At 47.2% G+C, this 25164-nt stretch overlaps 2 protein-coding genes across 2 annotated transcripts; one reads left to right on the top strand and one right to left on the bottom strand.

Annotated features, from left to right (window-relative positions):
• Positions 1-8273: 8273 nt before the first annotated feature.
• On the top strand, positions 8274-12073 carry ZFP57 (ZFP57 zinc finger protein; the record flags this gene model as incomplete). The annotated part of the gene is made up of 4 exons (XM_082664813.1): positions 8274-8618; positions 9078-9204; positions 9676-9756; positions 10815-12073. 4 exons carry the CDS (start codon positions 8274-8276, stop codon positions 12047-12049), a joined length of 1788 nt encoding a protein of 595 aa, XP_082520939.1. The 3' UTR covers positions 12050-12073.
• A 1181-nt stretch (positions 12074-13254) lies between these two features.
• Positions 13255-22509, bottom strand: MOG (myelin oligodendrocyte glycoprotein; the record flags this gene model as incomplete). Its single annotated transcript, XM_082663092.1, has 7 exons — positions 13255-13398; positions 13693-13809; positions 15380-15400; positions 15727-15747; positions 17066-17179; positions 20930-21277; positions 22428-22509. The coding sequence occupies 7 exons, from the start codon at positions 22507-22509 to the stop codon at positions 13301-13303; spliced, it is 801 nt and encodes a 266-aa protein (XP_082519218.1). The 3' UTR covers positions 13255-13300.
• Between the last annotated feature and the right edge of the window lie 2655 nt (positions 22510-25164).

The following is a 25164-nucleotide window of genomic DNA, read 5'->3' as shown; positions in this document are numbered from 1 at the left end:
GGACTCTCAACCACTGTGCCACCAGGGAAGCCGCTTTTTTTTTTTTTTTTTTAATGCTAGTTCTCTTCTACAGGGTTCAGTGACTATTTTCCCATTTATATCTGATACAGAAGTGTCAGTTCTGGATTTTAAAACTAGCTTGGCTATTTTTAGTTGCCTTGTGTTTGTTCAAGTTGCTTATCCTTTTTGATGCTCATTCCTAATCTGTAGAGTGGGAAAATAATAGTTCATAGCATTTATAGGAGAATTTCATTTTTGTGAAGCATTAGCATATATTAGATGTTTCATAAATGCTGGGTTTCCCAGTTGGAAAGACCTGGGTTGGACAAAGATGATGAATAAGGAGTTGTTCTAATCTGCCTCTTCCAGTCCCCCTGCCTGCAACCTCAAAGGTTATCTTGATGAGACTGCTATAGGTCACTATGTGGTCTTTTATCTTCCATTCATACCTTTATCAGGGAACTGCTAACCAGGCCATAAAAGTCTAACTGTACCATACAATTTCTCTGTATGAGAAACTTAAGCTTGAGAACCTCCTATGTACCAGGTATTGTTAGTTACTGAGATGAATAAAGAGATATCCCTGCCCTTGGCTAGTTTACAACTAGTGGCATAGATCACTCTAAAAACAGATAATAAAATAGGGTTATGATAGAGGTATGCACAGGTATGTACAGAGGAGGGACATCTAACCTGGCCTAGGTGAGCAGGGTGAGGAGGAAGGAGGTCAGAGAATGGAGTGTAGTAATCTCTCATGTTACTTCCAGCTCCATATTTTGTCACTTTCAGTCACCCACTTAAGCAAGACCTTCCCAATGTTTGGATTCGCTCATAGGTAACCAAACTCACCTTCTCTCAAATAGATGTCCTCCAAAAGTTGGGAAATTTGGGGTTCAGAATTGGTGAGTAGAGAATCAGAGAAATGGAAACTGGATGACCTAAGGAATATTATACTTAAGTTGTGATAATCCTTTGCCCACCCTTTTGTATTAACAGGACACCCTTTACCAAGGATACTGCTAGATCAGCACTGTCCCATAGACCTTTATGCGATAATATAACTGTTCTATAGGTTTGCTCTTCAATACAGTAGCCATTTCCCACATGTGGCTACTGAGCATTTGAAATGTGGCTGGTACACCTGAGGAACTGAATTTTTAATTTTACTTAATTTGAATTAATTTTAAATTGCTACATGTGGCAAGTGACTGCTGTATTGTATAGCATGGCACTAGATAAATATAACTCCTGTGTTCTAGACTTCAACCCCACAATCTGTTTTCTGTCTTTGACAATATTTGCAGGTATAATAGATCACTGCTCACTTACATTAGTATAAGTTTAGTTTCCTTTATATTTGAGATGCTCCTTAATCCCATGAAGAGATTCAAAAAGCACTGTAGGCAAATTCTGTGTGGAAATCAGGTGGCTGAAGTTGTTTAAGCTGGATTCAGAAACTAGCCCTCCCTTTGCTCCTTCTGGAATTTGACCAGGACACATACGAAAATCTCATTCCTACCCACCTGATTTGCCTCATGCAGACTCTTTTGTCCTATCTGTTCTCTGGTCTTCCCTCGTCATGTTGCAGCTTTAGATTTTATACCTTGCAAAGATGTGCTTCCTCAGGATGCAGAGGCAAAAGACTTAGAAATTCAAATCAATAGGGTAATGATACAGCCTTTGAGTTGAGTGGGATTGAAAAGTAACCTAATATATAACTGTTGGTAATTGTTTACCATGAAGATATTCACTGCTGGACCATCCTTTTGACCTATAAATGTACTCAAATCTCTCCCATCTAAATAAGCTACTATGTGGGAATTCCCTGATGGTCCAGTGGTTAAGACTCTGTGCTCTCACTGCTGAGGGCCCAGGTTCAATCCCTGGTCAGGGAAAAATCCCACAAACTGAGCGGTGCAGCCAAAAAAATTTGAAAAAAGAATAAATAAGCTACTATGCTATTTCTTTGCACTCCTTTAAAGCCACGTCCCTTAGAAAGTCTATACCAGCTCCCTGCATTCTAGTTTCAGTGCCCATCAATCCACCAAATCCCTTTTTACGGAGTCATCAGCAAAGAGCTCCGTGTGGCTAAATCCAATGGACAGTTAAGGGTGGAACGAAAAGGAGAAGGTGCCAACAACAGGCAGAAGACCTGACAGGCATTTGGCAGCAAGAGGGATCAACAATTCAAGTGTAAGAACGCATGACACAGAAAACAAGAGGCCAAGGAAGAGTAACAGTCCTTAGAAGTTGGAGATCAGTCAAGGGAACCAATGGAACCCATTTAAGGAACTGGAGTAGGGTACCAAAGGAATAAGATAAACAAACAGTTATAAGACTCAGGATAAAACACAAGAATAGGAATAGAAGCACTGACAAATCCAGGACGTAGAACTATTGAATTGGGTTCCACTAGGGATGGGACAAGTCTGAGTTGAACCAATAGTGGAGGGTTAAGAAAGTCCAAAATAGAAACAGAGCTTATCAGGTCACAGGGGCAGGAGACAAAGCAGATAATTACTATAACCCTCATACTGAGTCAGTTACATGAGATAAGAATTTGAACTCATTAAAGCATACCTGATATTATCTTTAAACATGGAAGTCATAGCGGCTTGAAAATTGAGCCTCAGGATATAAGGTGTACAAGGTTGGTGTGTTGTTTTAAATAGAACTGATTATAAAGTCTTTCATTGGAGTAGCACTACAAATTACAGTAAGGTTGAACAGGAGTACATTTTATCCTTCAAGGGGGATGGTAAGCAGATCAGCAAGGCCATTTAGCATAGGCAAATAAAAGGCAAACCATTGCTGTGTTTTCTGGGAGGCCAAACACATGGCACAGATTAGTTTCAAGGGGCACAATGGTATGGATGGAGAAGGCTGGGCTAGAATAGCAGCACTGTACCCTACAGTGTCAACAGTGGTGAGGCACCACTGATAGCCCTTGAGGGGGTCAAAGAGCCAATGAAGTCCATCTGCCAGGAGCACATGAGGACAATGGCCCTTGCTATGTGGCCTCCCTCATCGTAAGACAAGTCAACTTTTGGCAGTAATTGCAAGTCCAAATCAGAAACTGAGTTCTTTACTTTGTGCCCAGTCTATGATGGTGAATGTCTTGCCATGTCTAGTATGATGATCAACTCAGGCAGCAGTGGGGACTGTCTTCACAAAACATGTTTCCATCAGCAGCTTGATTCCAGTCAATTCCATCAGCAACCACGCTCTTCTTGTGGGCATTCACCTGAGTGACTCAGATGGTTAGATAAGCAGTTATGGTTTATTTCCACAGTTTGCAGCTCCAAAGACAGATGTCTCACCAGTCTAGTTTTTCAAGTGGCATACCACATAGGTAGGCAACAGCACAAGAGTCAGTAAAATTATAGGAAGGTTGATCAAAGAGGTTATTGGCGAGAGCTATGAAATGGCCTTGTGTTCTGCCCACCAAGAGGAGCGACAGCGTCCATTTTTGGCTCTGCATCACTGGCAATGAGGTTGAATGGCTGCATCAGCCAGGGACAGCGCTGGGTTTCAGCCTAGCTGAACCACAGTGAACCAGGGCCAGGCATTTAGGGGAATCTCTGTGAACTGAGAGCCCCATGGAACCAGCAGCTTTGCTTCAGTTGGCAGAGTAGGGGATAAAGTTTTTCCCAGAGGGATATCTGCCACTTTTCCATGTAAAGTAGAGATGTTGAAGCCAGGCCACATCCTTAAATATACCATTTCCAAATGAGGATTATTGGGTCCTTCCCACTTTGTTAGAAGTTGAGTCCAAGTTGACCTACCCCCAAATGTGAGCATTAAGCTAGAGTGTCAGAAGGCCTCCATGGGTCGGGTGTTTAGTTTCGATAGGAGCCCAGTAGCAAGCTGATGCTGCTTTTCAAGATGAGTGTACCCAGTAACCATGTTAGGAAGGTGGCAGGTCCAGAACCCTAAGGGGTGCCACTGAGCACAGGCTGCCTCCATCACCATCTCCACCAGACTACTGTCTCCATCTGACCCTGTGGGAGCCTCCTCAGCCCACCCACATGAATGGTCTGTCCACAAGGGCAGATCACAGGGTCAGGTACCTTGGGAACACTAAGAGATTTAAAACCTGCATCTGCCAGCCATCCAGTACTAACCATGGATCCAAGACTCCAGTGTACAGACTTGAAAGCAGGGGGTCTGGTTTCCTGTCCCAGTACAGCCAGATGTGGGCTTTGGCAAGGCTCAACATCTCTGGGCCTGTTTCCTCATCTGTGAAGGCAGAATAACAAATTCCTACCTCACAAGATGTTTGTGGGGATTTAATGGAGGCTATGTTTACAAGGTTTTTTTTTTTGTAAATTGCAAAACCCCGTGCCAATGTGAAATATAAAATATGATCATAGGGGCTTCCCTGGTGGCACAATGGTTGAGAGTCTTCCTGCCGATGCAGGGGACACGGGTTCGTGCCCCGGTCCGGGAAGATCCCACATGCCGCGGAGCAGCTGGGCCCGTGAGCCATGGCCGTTGAGCCTGCGGGTCCGGAGCCTGTGCTCCGCAACGGGAGAGGCCACAACAGTGAGAGGCCCGCGTACCGCAAAAAAAAAAAAAAGTATGATCATGATACAAAATGGTATATGGTAAATGCTAATTAAGTGGAAAGGAAATAAATGTGATTTCCGTTGAGCTGATTTAAAAAAAAAAAAAAAGGCATTACTGATAAAGGTCAAACTGGGTTTGGGTAAGTGGCCAAGGTAAGTAGAACTTGACCTGAACATATCCTCTCTGCTCCCCTACCTCTGTCTGCTGTCACCATTTAAGTCGCAGTGGTTTGCCTTCACTTTTCTTTCTTTCCCTCTTTTTTAAATTAATTTATTTTATTTTATTTATTTATGGCTGCATTGGGTCTTCCTTGCTGCTTACAAGCTTTCTCTAGTTGCAGCAAGCAGGGGCTTCTCTTCCTTGTGGTGCCTTCTCTTGTTGCAGAGCACGGGCTGTAGGCGCGTGGGCTTCAATAGTTGTGGCGCACAGGCTCAGTAGCTGTGGCTCACGGGCTCAGTAGTTGTGGCTTGTGGGCTCTAGAGCACAGGCTCAATAGTTGTGGCTCGCAGGCTCTAGAGCGCAGGCTCAGTAGTCGTGGCCCCCGGGCTTAGGTGTTCCGTGGCATGTGGGATCTTCCTGGACCACAGCTCGAACCCCTGTGCCCTGCATTGGCAGGCGGATTCTTAACCACTGTGCCACCAGTGCAGTCCTGCCTTTGCTTTTTTTTTTTGCGGTACGCGGGTCTCTCACCGTTGTGGCCGCTCCCGTTGTGGAGCACAGGCTCCGGACGCGCAGGCTCAGCGGCCATGGCTCACGGGCCCAGCCGCTCCGCGGCACTTGGGATCTTCCCGGACCGGGGCACGAACCCGCGACCCCTGCATCGGCAGGCGGACTCTCAACCACTGCGCCACCAGAAACCCCTGCTTTGCTTTTTTAAGGTGCTTTGTGCCTCCAAGTCTCTTTCTGGGAGCGCGTAAAGGTCTCATTTTTCTCCTTTGGGCTCTAGGTGATGGAGGTTGGTGATTATGTGTTTTAATCAGAGGTAATTTAATCCTTTTTACCCCCCAAGACTAAATTAAGACTGGGAATGAGATCCGAGCGCTAGGTGGGACCAGCGGCTGCAATTGGTAGGAGGAATGGGCTAGTGGGGCGGGGCGAGTCCTCTTCCTTTTAAGCTTCCTAGACTGTGAACTCTTGACCTTGGCGGGCCCACAAGCTTAACCCGACAGGGTGCACGGTGGCCTTGCGGAAACCGGCGAGGAGAGCGAGGCCGGTGCCAGGCACTGGTGGGGCCGGGACGGGGTCTTGGGCAGCCGGTAAACGTGCGCTGGAGTGGAGCGGGCTCGCCGCTGGCCCCTCGGAAACCCTACGTCCCAAAGTCCCGGTCCTCGGCAGCGGCGGGTGAGTAGGACAGAGGGTAGTTGAGCTCGCGGTGGTGGAAGTTAGTGAAGGGTCTTTGTGCCGCAACCTTCCGCCCCTGACCTCGGCAGGCGAGGGGAGCATCGCGCCCCGCGTCTTGGGGGAGCTTCCAACCCCTGGGGCCCATGGGGAAACCTGGGTTAGGGTATGGCCCAGGGCGCCGACCACTCTGGCCACGTGGGGGACTCGGCGAAGAGGACGGGCTCCTGGCACGTGCTGAAAAAGTCGGGATCCCAGCAGCGAAGTTTCGGGGCAGACAGGCATCGGGCAGTGCCGTCCCAGTCAACGGGACCAGTTCAGCGCACAGAAACCCCAACCAGTGGGTATTAACGAGCGTGCCACGCAGTGGTGAGCGAAACTCTCCGTCCCTGCCCGCGGGAGGCCCCGAGACCGGAGTGTGGGGCTGGGCGCGCAGTGACGGGAGGTACGCCCTGTGGGCTCGCGATCTGGTCCGGCAGAGCTGGGCAGGAGCTGCAAAGGGTCCTTGAGGACAGAGCAGAGACCCGAAGACCGGGTGAGAAGGGCTAATGCCCGAGGGTCTTTTTGCTTGGCCGAAAGCCAGAAAACAATAGTGGCTGGAACACCACGGTGGGGGGAGGCGAGGGCGGACCCCACGAAGCCTGGCAGGTGTGGTGGGGATTTCGGTCGTTCTCAGAATTGCTATGGGAAACCATGGACGGGTTTGGGGTTAGAGAGAGATTGGGTGGACTCAGAGAACTGGAAAATGGCGACACATTCCCTCGAGGAATTTACATTCTGGAAGGGCAGGGACGGGCCGGGAACAGATAAACCGGTCTGCGCCGAAAGTTTGTTGAGTTATAGCCAGCCTCTTTCCATCGTGGCCCAGCCGGCTTGAGCTCTGGGGCGTGTGGATGTAGAAAGTACTATCGAGATAAAAGTGCCAGAGGCAGGCAGCAGCTGCCAGAAATTTCAGTCTCCATAGTCATGCTCCCTTCCCAAACCAGAGAACCAGCTTAGAATCTGGACCGAGGGCCTCAGGCTACCACCTGCAGCAAATGTTTTTTGAGAATGACTGACAGGGGTGGGTCTTTCCTGCGGGAGAACGGGAAAGCCAGGACCTTGAGGATACTATTACTGAGACTGTTTTGAAGTGTTACTTTCATTGTGTTTGGCTGGAGAGTAGGAGAATAATCCAGACCTGCCCCTCTCACGCGATGATTGTGGATGGTCTTGAAAGAAAGGAAGGGAGGGAGGGAAGGAGGGACTCAACTTCACCTCCCAGGAATGCACCTTTCCTGTCAGCTTTCTTTTTAGCTATCCCACTAACTCCATTGTTGAATGCCCTTTTCCTTGCTGGCATTTTCAATTCTACCACCTTTCAAAGAAGTGAAAGGAAGAAAGTCAACAGGTTTTTATGTCTTCATTCTTTTCATTCCATCTGGAGGGAGGAGAAGCAGGGTGAGTGGCTGTCAGTAGGAGGAGGTGGGAGTTCAGCCACGTGTGGGCAGAGCAGGAACTTCCTGGGCTGGGCAGGCAGCCCAGCGCCGGGCTCCTTGGGAGCCCTGCAGAAGTATTTGCTGTTGGGTTGTTACCATTATCATTCTTTTTTTTTTTTTTGGCCATGCCTCAAGGCATGTGGGATCTTAGTTCCTGGACCGGGGATCAAACCTATGCCCCCTGCAGTGAGAGCTAAGACTCTTAACCACTGGACCACCAGGGAAGTCCCTCCATTATCATTCTTTACAAGTATCTGTATGTATTAAAAATCCACAGAATCGTATATTTTTGGGTCCTGGATGGGATCTTAGAGAGTCTCCTTTAATCTTACTTTCCAATAAAACCAGATCAGAATGAAGAAACTTGTACAAGGTGGTTTGTGACAGATCCAGGGCTGGTTACCTCAGGCACATGCTTTCTTTCCAGAATACCGTGATGTTGCTCTAGAGAGGGCTTTGGGACAGTGGCAATCATGTCCTCAGTGGCAGAGTCAAGGCTTTGAACACAAACTCTGCTGTGGACCGGGAGTATCCTTGAGCACATTACTTAGCATCTCTACTTTAGGTTCCTTAAAATGGGGTCATTAATTGTTACCTCATGGGGCAGTGCTGAGGGGTTTTAGGTACAAAGCAGGAGTTCAGTAACTCTTGGTGTTCCCTGACCAAATTAGGAAACTGCTGTTCCTCACTCACTCCCCCTCTTGCTGATACCATTTCTCTCTGACCTCAGGTTCCTAGAGGTGGGCACCAGCCAGCGGCTAGAAACAGGTGAAGCAGAAGGCAGACGACGCCTTCCGAGCCCCAAGCTGGCATTACTGAACAGCGGCTGCTGAGCCGAGGGTGACCAGGTTCCTGAACTCTGTGGCCTAGGCTTGGAGAGAATCAAAGATGTTCTCAGCTGTGAAAGAGGAGAATTTGGACAGCAGGACAAAAAAGGAAGACAGCCCCCTGGAGCAGATACCTTTGCCACTGGAGGCCACATCAAACCCTGGGGCCTTTTCAAAGTCTCTCCATCTGCTCAGTCACTGGGAGGTAGATAGCCCCAGGAAGGAGCCCAGTCAGCCTTGGGGGCCAGACCAGGAGTGGATAAAGCTAGAAAGAGACATCAGGGAAGAGGTGGTGTTTGACCTGCTGAAGCCAACTGAACCTGTACAGAAGCTGCTCCCTCAGGTGGATGAGGAGGCCCTGCAGGAAGCCGTGAAGGGAGAATGCTGGTGGAAGGCATGGGTGAAGGTGAGGAGACCTAGCGAGAGACAGAGGGAGGGACTGGGTCCTGGACTCCAGGAGCTCTTTCATCCATTATCCTGTCTACAGAACAAATGGAATCTCAAGAGTGTTCCAAGATAAACAGCACTCAGGAGAAGGGGTTTCAAGGACTTTTTTTCAGACTCCACACCACCCTGGCATCCTTCAAGGAGTCCTTGCTGAAATTCATCAGAGTGGCAGCCTTTTTCCTTTGCGTTCTTCCTACTTATATTCAGTATATACCCCTCCTTTCTCCCCCCACATTGTTCTTCCCTCCTCTCCATCCTTCCTTTCCTGTCTGTACATTAAAGTTGCTGGCTTTGTACTTGTCTTTTCCTATTTCTCCCTTCCTTCCATGTTTTTCTTTTTCTGTTAGTTGTCTGAATCTTGAGACAGGATGTCTGTCTGTCTATATACAGACTCTCTGAATCTCTCCTGTTCTTCCAGAAGCCAGTCACCTCTGAGGATGTGGCAGTGAATTTCAACCAGGAAGAGTGGGAATGTCTAGATGCCAGTCAGAGGGTCCTCTACCAGGACGTTATGTCAGAGACCTTCAGAAACCTGATGTCTGTAGGTAAGAGGCTGGGGTTCCTCACAAGCCCTCTGTCCCAGGCCTCTGGGACATCTTGTTTCCCTGGGCAGGTAGATCAACTCACAATTAGCTTCACTGATCCTTGGTTCTATACGTTCCAGGTATGCAAGATCTGGGTTACTAGGCTCAGGGTGAAAGAAGAAATGAAAGCTTGCATGAAGGCAAAGATAAGGCTTGTGACGTGACGATAATGTTCTCAGAGTATGCAAATCTGCCTATTCATCCAACTAGTATTTACTGAGTCACTCCTATTATATACCAGGCACTTTGTTAAGAGCTGGCCTTTTGCGTGTCTCCTCCCTGCACCTAAGTGTCCCAGATTATGGCTCTTAAACCAAAGATAACGGAAGAAGGTAGCCTGTTATCCCCATCAGGTGTGAAGGGGCCGAGCCTGGGACTCCAACTCTTCCTCTCCTTCCCACTCCCCAGTCAGAATCTTTCTGTCTAATCCAGACCTGATCGCCAAGTTTGAACAAGAAGAGAAACAGTGGAGAGCAGGTCTCCGTCCCCCAAACGGAGAAGGCCTTCATTCAGGTAAGAATTGCAAAGGAGAGAGGAGGGTGAAAAGGACCCAGGACATGCCTTGGGAGGATAGAAATGACTAAGAGGATCGGGGTCTGCATACCCACCCCGAGCCTGCATCCTTCCTGCCTGGTCAGACGTGGAGCTGGAAGAAACCTTGACATCATCTGCTCAAGTCCCCTGGCTTCAAGAAGATGAGTATCTAAAGCATTCAGGACAAATGAATATCTTCAGTTTCTAGAGATGGAGAGATTCCATGTCAGTTGCTTATGTCAGCGATACCGCCTTGATTAAAAAGTCCTTTCCGGGACTTCCCTGGTGGTCCAGTGGGTAAGACTCCATGCTTCCAATGCAGGGGTCCCGGGTTTGATCCCTGGGTGGGGAGCTAGATCCCACACGTGTGCCGCAACTAAAAGATCCCATATGCTGCAACTAAGATCTGGCGCAGCCAAAATAAATAAGTAAATAAATTTTTCTTTTTTTTTTTTTAGAGTCTTTTCCAAAAGAAAAGAAAGGGAAGGGAGATGAGCTTGATGCTGAGTTGGAGCAGGGGAGACTTGTTCTTAAGAGTAGAATAAAGACTTGAGAGAAATTTAAGTCTGAGCTGACCACACTCCTGGTTTGCCAGGACAGTCCTGGTTTATGCTTCTCATCCTAGCTTGATTGTTAATAGCACCTCCCGTCATTCAAGCGTCCCAATTTGCATGATATATTACGAGGTCACCTATAGGTATCTGGGGTGTCTGGGAGTATGAACAAAATTGAAAATGAGAGGAATTAACACACATGGTAAATCAACTGTACTTCAATTTAAAAAAAAAATGAAATGGATTTCAAGAAATGTTAAAATTTTGATCTCTGATATTTTTGGAAGATTCCAGTTAAATTTTTATTTGCTTTTAATTGGAAAACCCCAAAGTTTATTCTTATCTCTGGCCTCTGAGGTCTAAGAGTGAGCGTGAATGTGGCGGGGGGGAGAGGGAGGGCAGAAAGAGGGGAAGTAGCTTGGACTGAGAGCTTGTGTCGGGGTTGTCATGGTGAATCTCGCTATTCTTCCTCATTCCCTACAGGAGACAAGAGAGAGGAACTTCAAGAACAGAGTCAGAGTTTGGGAGATGAGGGAAATAGCGATGACAAGAAGGTCTCCCTTGCTTGCAGAAGAGCAGGCCCATCCTCTGCTCCAGCTGGGTCCCTGGACAGGACACCAGTGTCCCCAGCATCCTGGGCTGGGCCACCCTTTACCTGCCATACCTGTGGCAGGTGCTTCAGCAAGCGCTCCAGCCTCTACAACCACCAGTTTGTTCACAGCTGCGGCCAGTGCGGGAAGTCCTTCCTGAACCCCAAGGACCTCAGCTACCACCGGCGCAAGCACCTTGGGGAGAGGCCCTTCTGCTGCTCGCTCTGTGACAAGACCTACTGTGATGCTTCTGGACTGAGCCGTCACCGCCGTGTCCATCTGGGTTACCGGCCCCACTCGTGTCCCTTCTGTGGGAAGTGTTTTCGGGACCAGTCTGAGCTCAAACGCCACCAGAAGATACACCAAGGCCAGGAGCTGGGGGCTGGAAACCAGAAGCATATCCTGAAGATTCCAGACAACACAGCTGGATTCCAGGGGCTGGCAACTGCAAACAATGCACCAGTGGCCGGGACCCAAGGACCCTCATTTAAAACCACCGGTCCCGAGGCTCAGACCCAGCCATCTATAGACAGGAGCCCGGCACCTGCAACCAAGAACCAGGTAGTCACTGGGAAGGCTCAGCGCCCAGTCGTTACAACTGCAGAGCCTGTGACCAGGACCCAGGCAGCCAACACGAGAACCGCCTGCCTGGATACCAAGTCCAGCTCTCACCCAGGAAAGCCTTCAAGACTCAAAGTCTTCTCTTGCCCTCATTGTCCCTTGACTTTTAGCAAGAAAAGCTGTCTCTCCAGCCACCAGAAGGCCCACTTCACAGAGCAGTCCAACTGCTGCTTCCACTGTGGCAAGTCCTTCACTTTATTCTCTGGGCTGGTCAGGCACCAGCAGACTCACTGGAAGCAGAAGCTCTACTGTTGCCCTATCTGCGACGTCTGCTTTGGGGAGAAAGAGGACCTTTTGGGTCACTGGGGGGGCTACAGGGGCAAGGGGCTCTGCCTGGGCAGTCCCCATAAATGCTGGGCGATCCTGGGTCAGTCGCTTGGCTTCTTTCCCGATGCGCCCACTGTGGCAGGGGAGGAGACGGATCTTTCTCCTGGATCCATACCCTCAGGAGAGGGAAGGAAGGGAGGGGAGAAGGCAGCAGAGGAAAGAAAGCAGATAAGGCAGTGAAGATCTGGGAATGTAAATAAATGGCCTTTCCACCCAAGGTCTTTCTCTGTTTGGTTTTCCTGAGGGCTAACCTCCAGGGTAAGGAGACTGGGGTAGAGGAAGAGAGAGGTGAAGGAATAATGAAGGAAATACAGAAAGGAAAAGGGACAAGAGGTGGCACATGGAAACTTGTAGTATTATTAATTAGCACCCAGCTTGTTTCTTTGTGTCTGACAGACCATCAAGTAGTAGTTGTTGAAGACAACAGTGGACACTCCAATAGATATGAAGATGGGAGAAAAAAGATGAGTGGGGGAGAGAGTGTGAGGGACCCATCTGGGCCAGATGTAGAAGGGAGGCGTTTTAAAGCAGGTGTGTGGCCCAGTTCTCACCCCTTGCTCCCCTGGCACCTCAGTAGGCTGCCTGGGGCAAGATGGAGCTCTGGCCAGTGTTTTGCGGGTTTCTCCCCATCTCCTGTTTTTGGTTAGGGCTCCCCATGTCCTCACTCTGCAGGTCACTTGGCGCTGTCTTGGATCTTTTGGACTTTTCCTGCTCCTTCCCAGCAGGGCTGAGATCTTGGAAGAAACGACCACCATTTGCAAAGTTGGTGTGCTATAATTTGCAGTGAGGAGGTTCCTGGTCTCCAGTTCATGGCAGAGACCCTCTTGTCTGTGTTACTCTGCAGCACAGGTGCCCTCTGATGGAGAAAAGAGCAGCTGCCTGGCTGTAACCAGAGAGGGCTTCCAGATGGAAGATAGACCAAGGAGTAGAAATATGTGGGCAGCATAAAGGGGGAGAGGAAGGAAGGAGCTGGGGAAAGGGAGAGACAAAGTAGATGACAGAAGAGAAGTTGATCCTATTTGGAATTCAGAGCGTTCCTGCAAGTGCAGATTGGAATGTCCCCACAGCAAAGAGGCCAGTGAGTGCAACTTGATGGATGTGACATCCCCGAGGACCAGTCTTTGGGCCAACCAGGCTCTTCTCCACCCTGCCAAGATGCGACATCATTCAGAAGGGGTTTCCTAGAAGGAGGAGAAAATGACTTGAAAAAGCTGTCAACAGTTTCTGTCATGAAACTGTCACACCAGGGAGAAGAAAGCCCTGTGGAGTCATCTGGCCTTGGAGGGGAGGCCCAGGGCACCTGCTGTAGGGAACAATTGAGAAAGGAGGCCAGCTGGAGTGGGATTCTTGCTTTGGAGCACGAAGGTGGAGGAGGAATCCTCCCTCCAGCCAGGCTCACTAGCCCTTCCTTTCCTTTGGGATTTTGATCCCTCAATAGCCCCCTCTTCCCCTTGCTGCTTTCCTTGTTTTTTTTGCTCTCAGCTTATAAGAAAGAGAAGAAAACTTACTTAGCTCTTCAAGAAATTGCCCTGAAAACAAAGAGAAATAGGTGATGAGTGGAAGATGACTAGCTCCTCCCACATCCTCCCTGTGGAATTCATAGTCACCCCCCCCCTTTCCACTAAGGGACCCCACAGATCTCAGTAAGTGGCTCTTTATGGATTCTCTGAGGAGCCTGGAGTTGGCCATGTGGACAGAGCAGGAAGGAAATTCCAGCTCTGAATCTTGAGCCCTGGTTCCATCCACCCTCTTTATGTTTCCCACTCAGGGCTGGCTTGATCCCCTGCTGCCCAGTGGTCCTGTTTGCTGCCCCAGCACTGCACCTGCTAGTCGTCCGTGTAGCCAGTTGTAGCAGATGATCAAGGCCACCAGGGGTCCGAGAAATGGCACGATTACAAACAGGGTTATCTTCCAGCAGGGCACCCTCAGGAAGTGGGGATCTGAATCGTTTGCCACAGAACAAACAGGATTAACATGTGTTCCCCCTTGTGTCCCACCCACCCCTCTCCATTTATTATTGGGTTTATTTTGGGTGGTGGAGGGGGGAGGTTCTTAACCTGGGTTCCAAAATAGTTTGTGGATAGAGTCCAGGGAGTTCATGAATTTGGATGAGAAAAGCATTCCATTTTTATTTTCACTAACTTCAAACTGAATTTAGCATTTTCTTACACTAAAAATGTAGCTAACAAACCAGTTATCGGCAGTACCTGTGACTTTATCACCAATGGAAACCACATGCCCTTCAGAGTTGGTGCAGAAATCTCAGTATACTGTTTATCAATATTTTGAAATTACCAAATTATTAGACCTGCTGCTACATTTTATTATTTAATGTATATTTTGTATTTAGTGTATATTATTTAATGTACATTTGTTACTTTATCACAAATTGGTTTATATTTCGAAAACTATTTCAAAACAGTGGTTTTCTTTGTAATCCTATGTGTTATATTTTATGTGTACAGTTCAAAACATTCTGGGAACGGAGGGGCCCATGAGGCTTCACCAGGTTGCCAAAGAGCACAAAAAGTGAAGACCTTTGTGGTTTTTTTGGTTCGTTTGTTTTTTTTTGTTTTTGTTTTGTTTTGTTTTTTTTTAAGACCTTTGTTTTTTTGAATCCTGTAAAACAAAGATCCTGTTCCTTCCCTTTGAGTTGCAGACTATGTGTGTTGTTTTTCCTGCACACTGATTAAATGCTAGCGTGGAGCCAGGGGCACCTCCAGCCTCAGGAGGAGAGGCTGTTCAGGAAGGCTGCTCAGAGCAGGGACCATCTTATAATTTCTGCAACACCCATTCAACAAATATTTGGGTGCCCTTCTATTGTAGGCATTGTCGTTAGGCACTGGACAATCTGCAGTGAATAAAAAGGACAGAGACCATGTCCTAGGGCCAACATTCTTTTTTTTTTTTTTTTCTTTTTGCTGCATGGCATTCGGGATCTTAGTTCTCCCACCAGGGATTGAACCCTCACCCCCTGCAGTGGAAGTGCAGAGTCTTAACCAGTGGACCACCAGGAAGTCCAGGCCAACATTCTAGTGGGGTTTGATGTCTTCACTCTTCCCCCAAGTCGCCTTCCCTGAGGAGTCACATGTAGTTACTCATTCTGTACTGTGAAAACTCCTTCCTCTGTGAGTTGTCGGTGATGTATATGTACTTTGTTCTCCAGTAATTTATGTATATGTATCACCTCCCCAACTAGACATCAAGTTGACGTGCAAAGGATCTGTTTACCTCCCCTTTGTAATTCCTGAAAAAAGAAGTAATGTACATAAAGTACTTGTAATTCCCAGAACGTTAACATTTGGGAAGCTGTTACAGTGCCAGGTACATGAAAGCGTAATGTAAGTGTTTGCTATTATCTAACCCATCCTAGGTGCAGATGATGACATTCAAAGAAAGAACAAGAGAGGGAGGAAACCAACCAGAAGCCAGGGGTCCTTACGTCCCCAGGTAACAGGAGCCGAGTGAAGCACCAAGCTGACCTGGGGGGCTGGGTACCCCAGGACTTACCAAAAGTCCGGTGGAGATTCTCTGAAAGAACAAATGGAAAGGGATTATTAGTATGGCACTCAAAGCAATCTTTTCTCCTCTGAGCCTTTGTTATTTAGTCACTTTAAATTATAAGTGATGCACGATGGAGGAAAGGAAGCTGTAGGATTTTACTTCTACTCTGGCTGAAGGCAGGGAAGAGGAATGAGACTCTATGACTGGTTATAGGAGTTTTAATAGTGAAGTTCCCGCCTGAAGGGAGCACAGGGTATTGGGACAGAGGCAGAGATAGTCTGAGAAAATGACCATTTCAGTTACACCAGAAGACCTGGAGGGAGGCATGGGGAGGGAAGGTGCCTGGAACTCACCCATCTCTGCTGGAAGTTTTCCTAAAATAGAAAAAGGCGACATTTTTAGTTCCAGCTCAGGCACTAGATGGGGCCCCTCCACACCCATTGCCTTGGGCCTTTGTGCAGGTTGTTTCTCAGTAGCCCATGAACTCCCTTAGAGTGAGAAGAGCACCAGATTTGAAAGCAGGAGTTCAGGCTCATTCCCTGGCTATTGCCTGGGTTAAATATTGGGTTAAAGAAAGTGGAGAAGCTCAGTAGACAGCGATGTTCACCAATGCCCCAAACGAATCTAAGGTTTTATTACCGGCCCACTGCTCTCTGCTCCTTTTCTTGCTGGTTCTCAGTTCACAAGGTCACTCCGCCCCGCTGGGTTGTCACTTAGTAAATCTAAAGCTACTTCGCATCTGAATGAGGAAGGAAGGAACTAAGTTTTTAGTTGAGCCGCTGCTTTGTGACCGGCTCTGTACTAGGTGCTTTACATAACACTATCCCCTTTAATCCTCCCATAACTTGTAGGAGGGAGGATGTTATCTCTACTTGACTCAGACTAGGCAACTGAGGCTTGGAGAGTTCCGTCATTGTCTGAACTGGATCTGAACCCAGGCTGGCCAACTCCACTGATCAGGTTCTTTCTGCTCAGCCATGTGGGCTGAAGACCTTTCTCATGTGGGAGAAGAGGTAATCTGGGATGAGGTCAAGGGAAGAGAAGATCCCACCAATATCCCCCTTCATATACTCCAAGCCATCCTTGCTGCTTTATCCTCTTAGGAATGGGAGGCGGAGGAGAATTGGAGGCCCTGAGGGCTTTGGCTTTGAGAATGCTTGGTGGCGGGGAGAAGTCTCAAAATGAAAGCTCTTGGGCACAAGAGAGGAGCTTCAGACGGTTGAACCCATGTCCTCAGTGTTGGATGGAAAAGGAGGAAACAACACCTACTATGTGGTAGGGACTTTTACTTACAGTATCTTTATTTAAACCTAGTAGCACAGAGTTGCCTGATTCTGAAGCTCACACTCCCCCAGTTGCATAAGCTGCTGTGTATGTTTCAGGGGCCAGAAGATAGGGGTTTAGGCCTGAGCTCTGCCACTTATAAGCTGTGCCAGCTTGAGTAAATCTCTGAACCACTCCAGGCCTCAGTTGCTTCCTCTCTAAAATGGGGCTATTATATATCAGCCCTACCTCATAGGGAAATGAAAGGCCCTATTATCTAAATGATATTTACATTCGGTAGGATGTAAAACTTGTCGTTATGGAGTTCTGAACCCAGAAGTCCCTCAAAAATAAACGTTAGCTGACCAAGCTCCAAGAGACCAGGGACTTCAGGGAAGGGTCCCCAGCCAGCCACCCTCCAGCCTGTACCTCTGAGTCTGCGCTGCAGGCAGAGGAAGGCAAGGCCCACAGTGATCTGCAGGAGGAGCACAGGCAGAACCGCGATGAGCGCCAGCACTCCAGGGTTGATCCAGTAGAAGGGATCTGAAAGGCAGAACCGGGGGGCCCAGCACTGCGTCATCAACACCCAGCACAGTGCCCACAGCTCCATGAGTCAGGATCAAAGAAGATGACTCAGAACTAACACCTAAGCTTAGGTTTAAAGGAAAAGTAAGTGGTTGTTTCTGGGAAGGGCCAGTGGTTTAGAATGACAGGAGTCGAGGCTGTATACTGGGCCAGTCTTGGAGAGTTCTGAGAACCACGAAAAGGACTTAGATCTGATCCTCAAGGTCACGGGGTACACTGAAGCATTTCATGCTGAGGAGTGACAAGGTCTGATTTACTGACTGCAGGACTGGAGGAGGGGGTCGAAGGCAGTCAATTAAGAGGCCATGGTAATGGTGAAAGTAAAACACATGAGCCTAGGACAGTGGTGGCAGTGTAGGAAGTCAAGGTGAACTTAAATAGGAAAAAAATACATATTTTCAGTAAACTTTAAGCTGAAATTTAGTGTTTCTTTCAATTATGTTTGTAGGAAACACTCCACAACAATATGAACAGAACCTGAGACTTTGTCATCCCTAAAAATCACACATATTTTCATATCACGGTACAGAAATCTCAAAATGTCACTTATGTTCATTTTGAAATGACACTATTATTAGGGCCACCCCATATCTTACTTTAATATTTTGATAACTGTATTTCAGTACAAGTATGTTTTATGCATTTCAAATATCCTTCTGAGAAGGGGTTCATCGACTTTACCGGTCCGACAAAAGGGTGCATGACACAAAGAAGAGTTATGAAACTTTCTTCTGGAGCTTTTGAGAAAGTAAGATCCGCCGGATTTGGTAACTGAGCGGACATGGAGTGGGAAAGATAGACAGGGGATGACCTTTGGCTCTCTGGCGCCATCTATTGCCCATTCTCGAGTCGGCTCAGTGCCCCAAAGCTTTCCCTGTATAATCTCAATGTTCAGGGCCGGCCCTTGACATCTTGTTCTCTGCGTTAGGGGGCTAGATAAAGATACTGCCATCAGGGTAGGCATTAAGTCACAGCAAACAACATCAAACTGGTTTCTTAGGTATAAATACCATCCTTCAAGCTGCGGTTTCAGGCTCTTGTCTGTTACTGTGTTCCCCAGAAGAAAACACAGCCAGCTCTACTTTCAAAGTTCTCATTGGAAGTTACCTGGAGCAACATGTTTAACAATTACATATTTTAGTTCCTTTTTTTGTACACCTTTTATATTTTAACAAAGGGTTAGGATCACAAAAAGAGAGAAAAAGAGATATTATGAGACTTCTGATGTAAAGTGATATGAACGAAGAATATAGCATCACCTATGAAATATGCTTGACAAAATAAATCGAACCTGAATCTGATTGTTCATATCCTAATCTATAAGTTTACAGAAAATAAAAGGTATGGAACACTGTATTAAACAACGTGGGAATGAAATCAGCAAAATCTAGATCGTGGGAAACTCTACAGGGCGAATACCAACCTGTGGATCTTGTTTGGGTTGGATTCAAGCAAACCAACTGTAAAAATATATTTATAAAACAATCATAAAAATGTGAACACAGACTGAGTATTGTTAAGAATTTTTGTTAAATTTTAAAGTTGTAATAATAGTATTTTGGTTATGATTTTGTTTTGTTTTTGAGTTTTTCTATTCGAGACATACGGTTTTGAGGATTTAGCAATGACACAATAATGCTGCCTAGGATTTGCCGGAGGAATTCATTTGGGGAGGATGGTGATGAGTGGGGTCTAGTGAAACAGGTGGCCTGTCCTTGGGTCATAACTGTTGCAGTCAGGTGGTGGGAACTTGGAGGCTCATTATAATAATCTCTCTACTTCTGTATATGTTTTAAAGTTTCATAATGAAGAGTTTTAAGAAAGGTTTAGAGACAACTAGTAATAAAATCACAAAACTGACAAGAAAAATACAAAGTTAGAAGGAGAGATTAGAAACTCTTTAGAGAAAGAGGTGAGGTAATTACACCTGAAACCTGGCAATCACATAGTTACTGCATTTCAGTCCTAAATTTGTCTCAGCTTCCTCACGCTAGGTGGGTGGTCCATCATTAAACTCTCTTTTTTAAAAGACTCTTAGGCATGCAGATTATGAGAAAGGAGAAGAGGGTGGGAATGTGGAAATCCACCGAAAGGAAAACTTTCTCCCCAGGCAGTTCATTTGTTTGTTTGTTTGCTTGTTGGGGTGGGGTGGGGATGTACTTGGGGAGGCAGTTACTGAGCCTGGAAGCTACTGAACAGGAATGAGGAAAATCGGAAAACCAGAGAGATCCTCACTATCAGACTTCCTTGCAGGTAAAAAATCCCCCAGTGTAAACAGCTGTATGAAGAACATTCTGTGACACACAAAGCTGTTTTCACATCCCTGAGATCCGTCTCTAGAAATAGTGCTTTGTTATCCTGCATACAATGCCGTCTTCTGGTCCCAGTACTGCAACAGTGGCCCTTGAGATACAAAAGTGATCAATTGTCTGATGTTTGCCCAGCAGGTGGGGAGGAGGGAAGGGAAATGACCTGAGGCCCAGGCCTCAGAATATTTTTGTTCCTCAATTAAATAGCAATTAACTTTCAAATCTCCCCCTCCTTGTCCCTGTCTTAACCCCTCGGGGATAAAACAAAAAAATAAATTTCAAAGTCATCCCTCACATAAAGCATACCACAGGGCTTCCCTGGTGGCGCAGTGGTTGAGAGTCTGCCTGCCGATGCAGGGGATGCGGGTTCGTGCCCCGGTCCGGGAAGATCCCACATGCCGCGGAGCTGCTGGGCCCGTGAGCCAAGGCCGCTGAGCCTGCGCGTCCAGAGCCTGTGCTCCGCAACGGGAGAGGCCACACCAGTGAGAGGCCCGCGTACGGCAAAAAACCCCCAAACAAACAAAAAGCCAAACATACCACAAATGAAATTCTGGAGAAAGGAATCAGTGGAGGTAAAATCTATAGGTAACATCTCTTTTTATGATTATATTCAGACATTAGTTCTACTTGTTTAATTCCTTGCAACGATGTTTACCAGGAATATATTGTTTAATAATGTTCCTCATCTAATAAAACACTACAAACACATCAAATGAGGAATTCACTGTAATAGGGTTTGACTCCTTAGGAATAAGGCCCTTGTTTATAACAAATAAATGAAAAGACAATCCAAAGCAAAACAAGAAAGGAGAAGGTCCACTTGGATACTTTGATTATCTTTCAGATAAGTAATATTCCCCTCTAGTAGCACAAAATAATCACAAATGGATTATTTTGGATTTTGCTGCCTACATTTTTCATTTTTTCTATTTAAAAAGTTTTAAAAGTTCTCTATACGTACCCACAAATGTGCATGTTATATACACACTTTTATATAAATGGATAAATTTTTTGTTCCCTAGATTCTGTAGCTTGCTTTTATCACTCAACAATACCTTGTAAAATGCCTCCAAGCTGTCTGGAATGGTCCTACAACAATCTTTTAAATGGCTGCATGATATTCACTGTATGGGTAACAGTGTTTACTCAGTCACTTCCCTGCTCATGGGCACGGACTCTGATTCTGGCTTCCTTACATCATTACAGAATAATGATGTAACGGACAATGTGAGCATATGAATTCCCAGAGATACTGATGTGCGTATCTCTATGGAGTTAATTCCCAGGAATGAGCTGTTTGGGTTGAAGGATCTCATCTCAATTGAGAGAATGACTGAAGGCTCAAAGGGACGTCCTGGCCACCCAACAGACAATACCTACTATTATAGACACTACTCACCTTCCACTTTCAATTCTATTGCTGCCTCCTCTTGGTAAGAATGATCTCGGAAGAAGCAGGTGAAACCTCCTTCATCTGAGAACCTTACATTCCGGATCCTGAGGGTCACCTTTCCCTCCCCAATAGTCTCTTTCAGCAGCTCCGTGCGGCCCCGGTATTCAGGCGCCTGTTCTTCATCTTGGTCCTTGCCATTTCGGTAGAGATGAACCACCCTGGAGAAGGGGGGTCGGTACCATCCCACCTCCATGCCTGTAGCGTTCTTTCCTGGAGATATGCGACAGGGCAATTCCGCTTCATCCCCCACCAGCACCCGGATGGGCTGCCCTGGTCCCATTACTCTGAACTGTCCTATCCAAGACACAAAAGAAAAGAAACTGAGCATCAGAGGGAACCTTGACAAACAAACCCTTCATGGGAAGGGCTGCTTCTAAACAGGGAAAGAAGACACTTGATTTTTAAATAGAATTCTAGAGCCAGGGAGAAGCTCAATTTTTCTTAAAGGTCTCTGGTTATAGAGATACCGTGAGTTCCCTGGACAGAACATTCTAGCATGTGGTCATCCCAGCCTTTAGGTCCCACCTTGGAATGTGGTCCAGTATCTTGCAGTTTAACTGTCCCATGGGCCTCCCTGTTCAGTCTTGGCCAACTTGATCCTTCTTCTCCCCTTCGAGGTTTTGCTTTGGTCGTTCCTCCACCACCACCTCTCCATCACTTCTCAGCCCTCTGTATTTGTTCACACCCTGGTCCCAAATTCTTCTCCTCTGAGATCTTCCACCCTAGAGGTGGAGGATCTTCTTTCCTTCTTTCCTCCTTCTTTTCCTCTGTATCTTCAGCCCTCTCTACAGCTCCTGGACCCTGCCCTGTACATGTTCCCAGTCTTTTTTCCTCTGTGGGATATATCTCCTTGTCAGCCTTGGAGCTACTAGAAGATGAAGCTAGTTTCTCCATTAGACCTGCAGCCATTTCCCGAGGGAGTATATGTTCTGAGCCTTCTCTGTTAGGCAGCTCCCTGAGATTGGGAATCTGTCTTCAGAGAGCAGGGATCCTCTGTAAAAACTTATTAGTGCCTGATAGTGTGAGACAGAACTCTCAAACATGATGAGACACTACAACTCAACAAACATTTATCATGATTTACCATGGGATAGGCACAACTAAGCATATTATATATACCTTATCTAATTGAACCCTGACAGCAACTCCAAGAGGCTGTTATTATGATATTCCCCATTTGATAGGTGAGAAAGCAAAGTTGGAAAGATTGGTAAGACCAAGTTCAAGGAGAGCCCTGAGTTAAGGTCGCATGATGGATTTGGGTCTCCTTCTGAAGGCTGTAGGGAGGCACTGGCGGTATCTGAGGGGAACCATGTCAGCACATCTATGTTTCGAAAAGATAACTTGCATGGCAACTTGAGGGTGAGTTGAAGGAGGTGAGCCCAGGGAACTAGCCTTCCTGTTCTCAGGGTCTCCCCAGGGCAGGAATAAAGAGAAATCTTACCTGCAGAGCTGGAAGACAGCTGGAGGAGGAAGAGGAGGGAGGGGAGGCAGCTGGGCAGAAAGGAGCTCAAAAAACTGGCCATCTCCACTGTCAGTGGGGAAAGAGAGCCCCTGCAGCAGGGTCAGGCCAACAGAGGCCCTCGGGGTGCGTGTCCCCACGGCTGAAGAAGCCCCAGGGGAGGATCGGGGAGGGCAGAGCTGCCCTGGCCCTGCTTCCTCCCCAGCAGAGTCGCAGCTGTGCTCCCAGGCACAGCCCCACGTTACCCTTGCCAGGCACTTACACAAAAGGGCTACAGAGCCAGGGGATGACCAGGGTTTGCCTTCCCCACCCCCTCAGAGCTACGGAGCAGAGGCTGCCTGGTACTAGGCCTTCCTCCCCCACTCTCTCCCGGTGGCCAGCCTTTGAGGGGGCTTCTAAGATCTGACCTGTTGGGATGGATCACTCACTGGCCCGCAGGCTACAGCTTGTCGGTGCAATCTGCAAGGTTGCTTCAATCCCTCTCCTCCAGGTATTAGCCAAAAGATAGGGATCTGTGTTGGATTTTTAAAAAGGAAGGAACATTTAGACTTGGTTTCCTATTTCTATGGTCTCATAACTGTCATTACCAGGGCATTCTTTCCTCTTGATGTCTGACCTTTCTCTCTCCCACCGCAAATCCAAATGCCCTTCCTTATGTTCAGATGTGTTGCTTGGACTTAGTTAGCTTCTCCCTCCCAAAGAATACATTTCAGAGAGTCACGGGGTTGGTACTTCCTTGGTGGCGCAGTGGATGAGACTCCATGCTCCCAATGCAGGGGGCCTGCGTTCGATCCCTGGTCAGGGAACTAGATCCCACATGCATGCTGCAACTAAGAGTTCTCATGCCACAACTAAGGAGCCTGCCTGCCACAACTGGGACCTGGTGTAACCAAATATATATATAAAAGTAATGCATTTAAAAAAATAATAAAGTCACAAGTCAAGTGTCAGGAGTTGGTGGTCACCTGTGCTCCAAGAAGCAGGCATGAAGAAAGCAAGATCTGCAAAGTCAGTGGCTGTCAATCAGTACAGGCACTGAGGACAGATCAGCAGTCAGGACACAGCCCCCAGCCTGGGCATCACTCTCCAATTTCCTCTGTCACAGGGGAAAGTGAGATCTGGGATGGGAATACGATCTTTCTCCTTATCCCCAGACTTGGCTGATCACTAAAGAGTGAGACCAGTATCAGCACCAAGTTTGAAAAATATATTTTCCAATCTTAAGGATGTCTCATCAAAAAAAAGTCAGGATGGACAATTTAAAGCCATGCTGTCCAATACTGTAATCACTAGTCACAAGTGCCCATTTAAATTAAATAAAATTAAAGATTCAGTTCCTTGATTGCACTAGCCATGTTTCAAACGCTCAGTAGCACATATAGCTAGTGGTTACTGCATCGGACAGCACAAATATAGACCAGATCCATCATCACAAAAAATTATATTGGGCAGCACCGTTCAAGGGCTAGGAACAGAACAGGGACAGACATTTTCTGCTCTTGTCTGAGATGAGCATGAGGGGCTAGAAGGATGGACTCCAGTCAGCTGAGTCTGGGAGTGGTGTATTCTTTTTTTCTGCAAGGCGGTTGTAGTTTGGGCACAAGCAGGCTGGCTATTCTGAAGCCGTGAGGGTGAAAGTCAAGGTCTGGAGGGATGAATGAGGTGGGAAGAGGAGTCTCTGTGCTTGCCTGACTTCCTCTCATGTGGGGATTCTCTCCTTCTAGAACCTAACATATCCTGTGATGCTCTTCCTCCAAGATACAAGTTCAGGTTCAGGTAAGAAAGTTATGCACAAGATGCTTTCCTGGACAGGGTTTGGGGGTCGTAAGGTGCTTGAATTTGTCTGGCACTCGTCCAGTTGTCAAAAGCTGGATAGGAGGGCTTCCCTGGTGGCACAGTGGTTGAGAGTCCGCCTGCCAATGCAGGGGACACAGGTTCGTGCCCCAGTCCGGGAGGATCCCACATGCCGTGGAGCGGCTGGGCCCGTAAGCCATGGCCGCTGAGCCTGCGCGTCTGGAGCCTGTGCTCCGCAATGGGGGAGGCCACAGCAGTGAGAGGCCCACGTACCACAAAAAAAAAAAAAAAGCTGGATAGGAGATCAGGGTGGAGTGGAGGGTTAAAAGATCAGAGAGGGTCAGGAGCTAACCAACCAAAACCACTTATAACGACTACACCACCTACCTCTGAAGAGCTCACCTCACTTGCCTCCACGTCCTCGACTGCCTCACATCTTTGGAAAGGGGGTGGATTTCTGGAGCTGGGGCGAGCAGTCCCTTGGATGACATGGTCTCTGGACAAGGGAAAGGGGCAGGGCTACCAGCAAAACAAAGCCAGTGGAGTTGCCATTTACAGAAATCTGGGTATAGGAACATCTGGGTTTTGCTGGGCATGGTGCATGGTGTGGACGTGTCTAACAACCCTGTGTTGTTGGTCAGGCTGGTCATTTCCTTCAGCTCTTAAAAGTTACTTTAATTTTGTGTGGCGTATGTTATATGATCTTGCAAATATTCTTGGGTTGTTTCTTACTCTCCTCAGTAATTTCCATTTGATCTACACCTCTCACCAGGACTGATAACAGGCCGTGTACACAGTCATGTATGCAAAGTGACATACTATAAATATGTTCACGTGTATATTAACACACTATCCGTATGTAAAATAGTAAGCACTCAATAAATGGGAGCTTACCTAGATGTTACCCAATAGCAGTACTGCGTAA

Source organism: Grampus griseus (genome assembly GCF_964374135.1).
Source record: "Grampus griseus genome assembly, chromosome: 10".
NCBI lineage: Eukaryota > Metazoa > Chordata > Mammalia > Artiodactyla > Delphinidae > Grampus > Grampus griseus.
The sequence above is the reverse complement of the archived record's forward strand: the minus strand, read 5'-3'. Positions and strand labels throughout refer to the sequence as shown.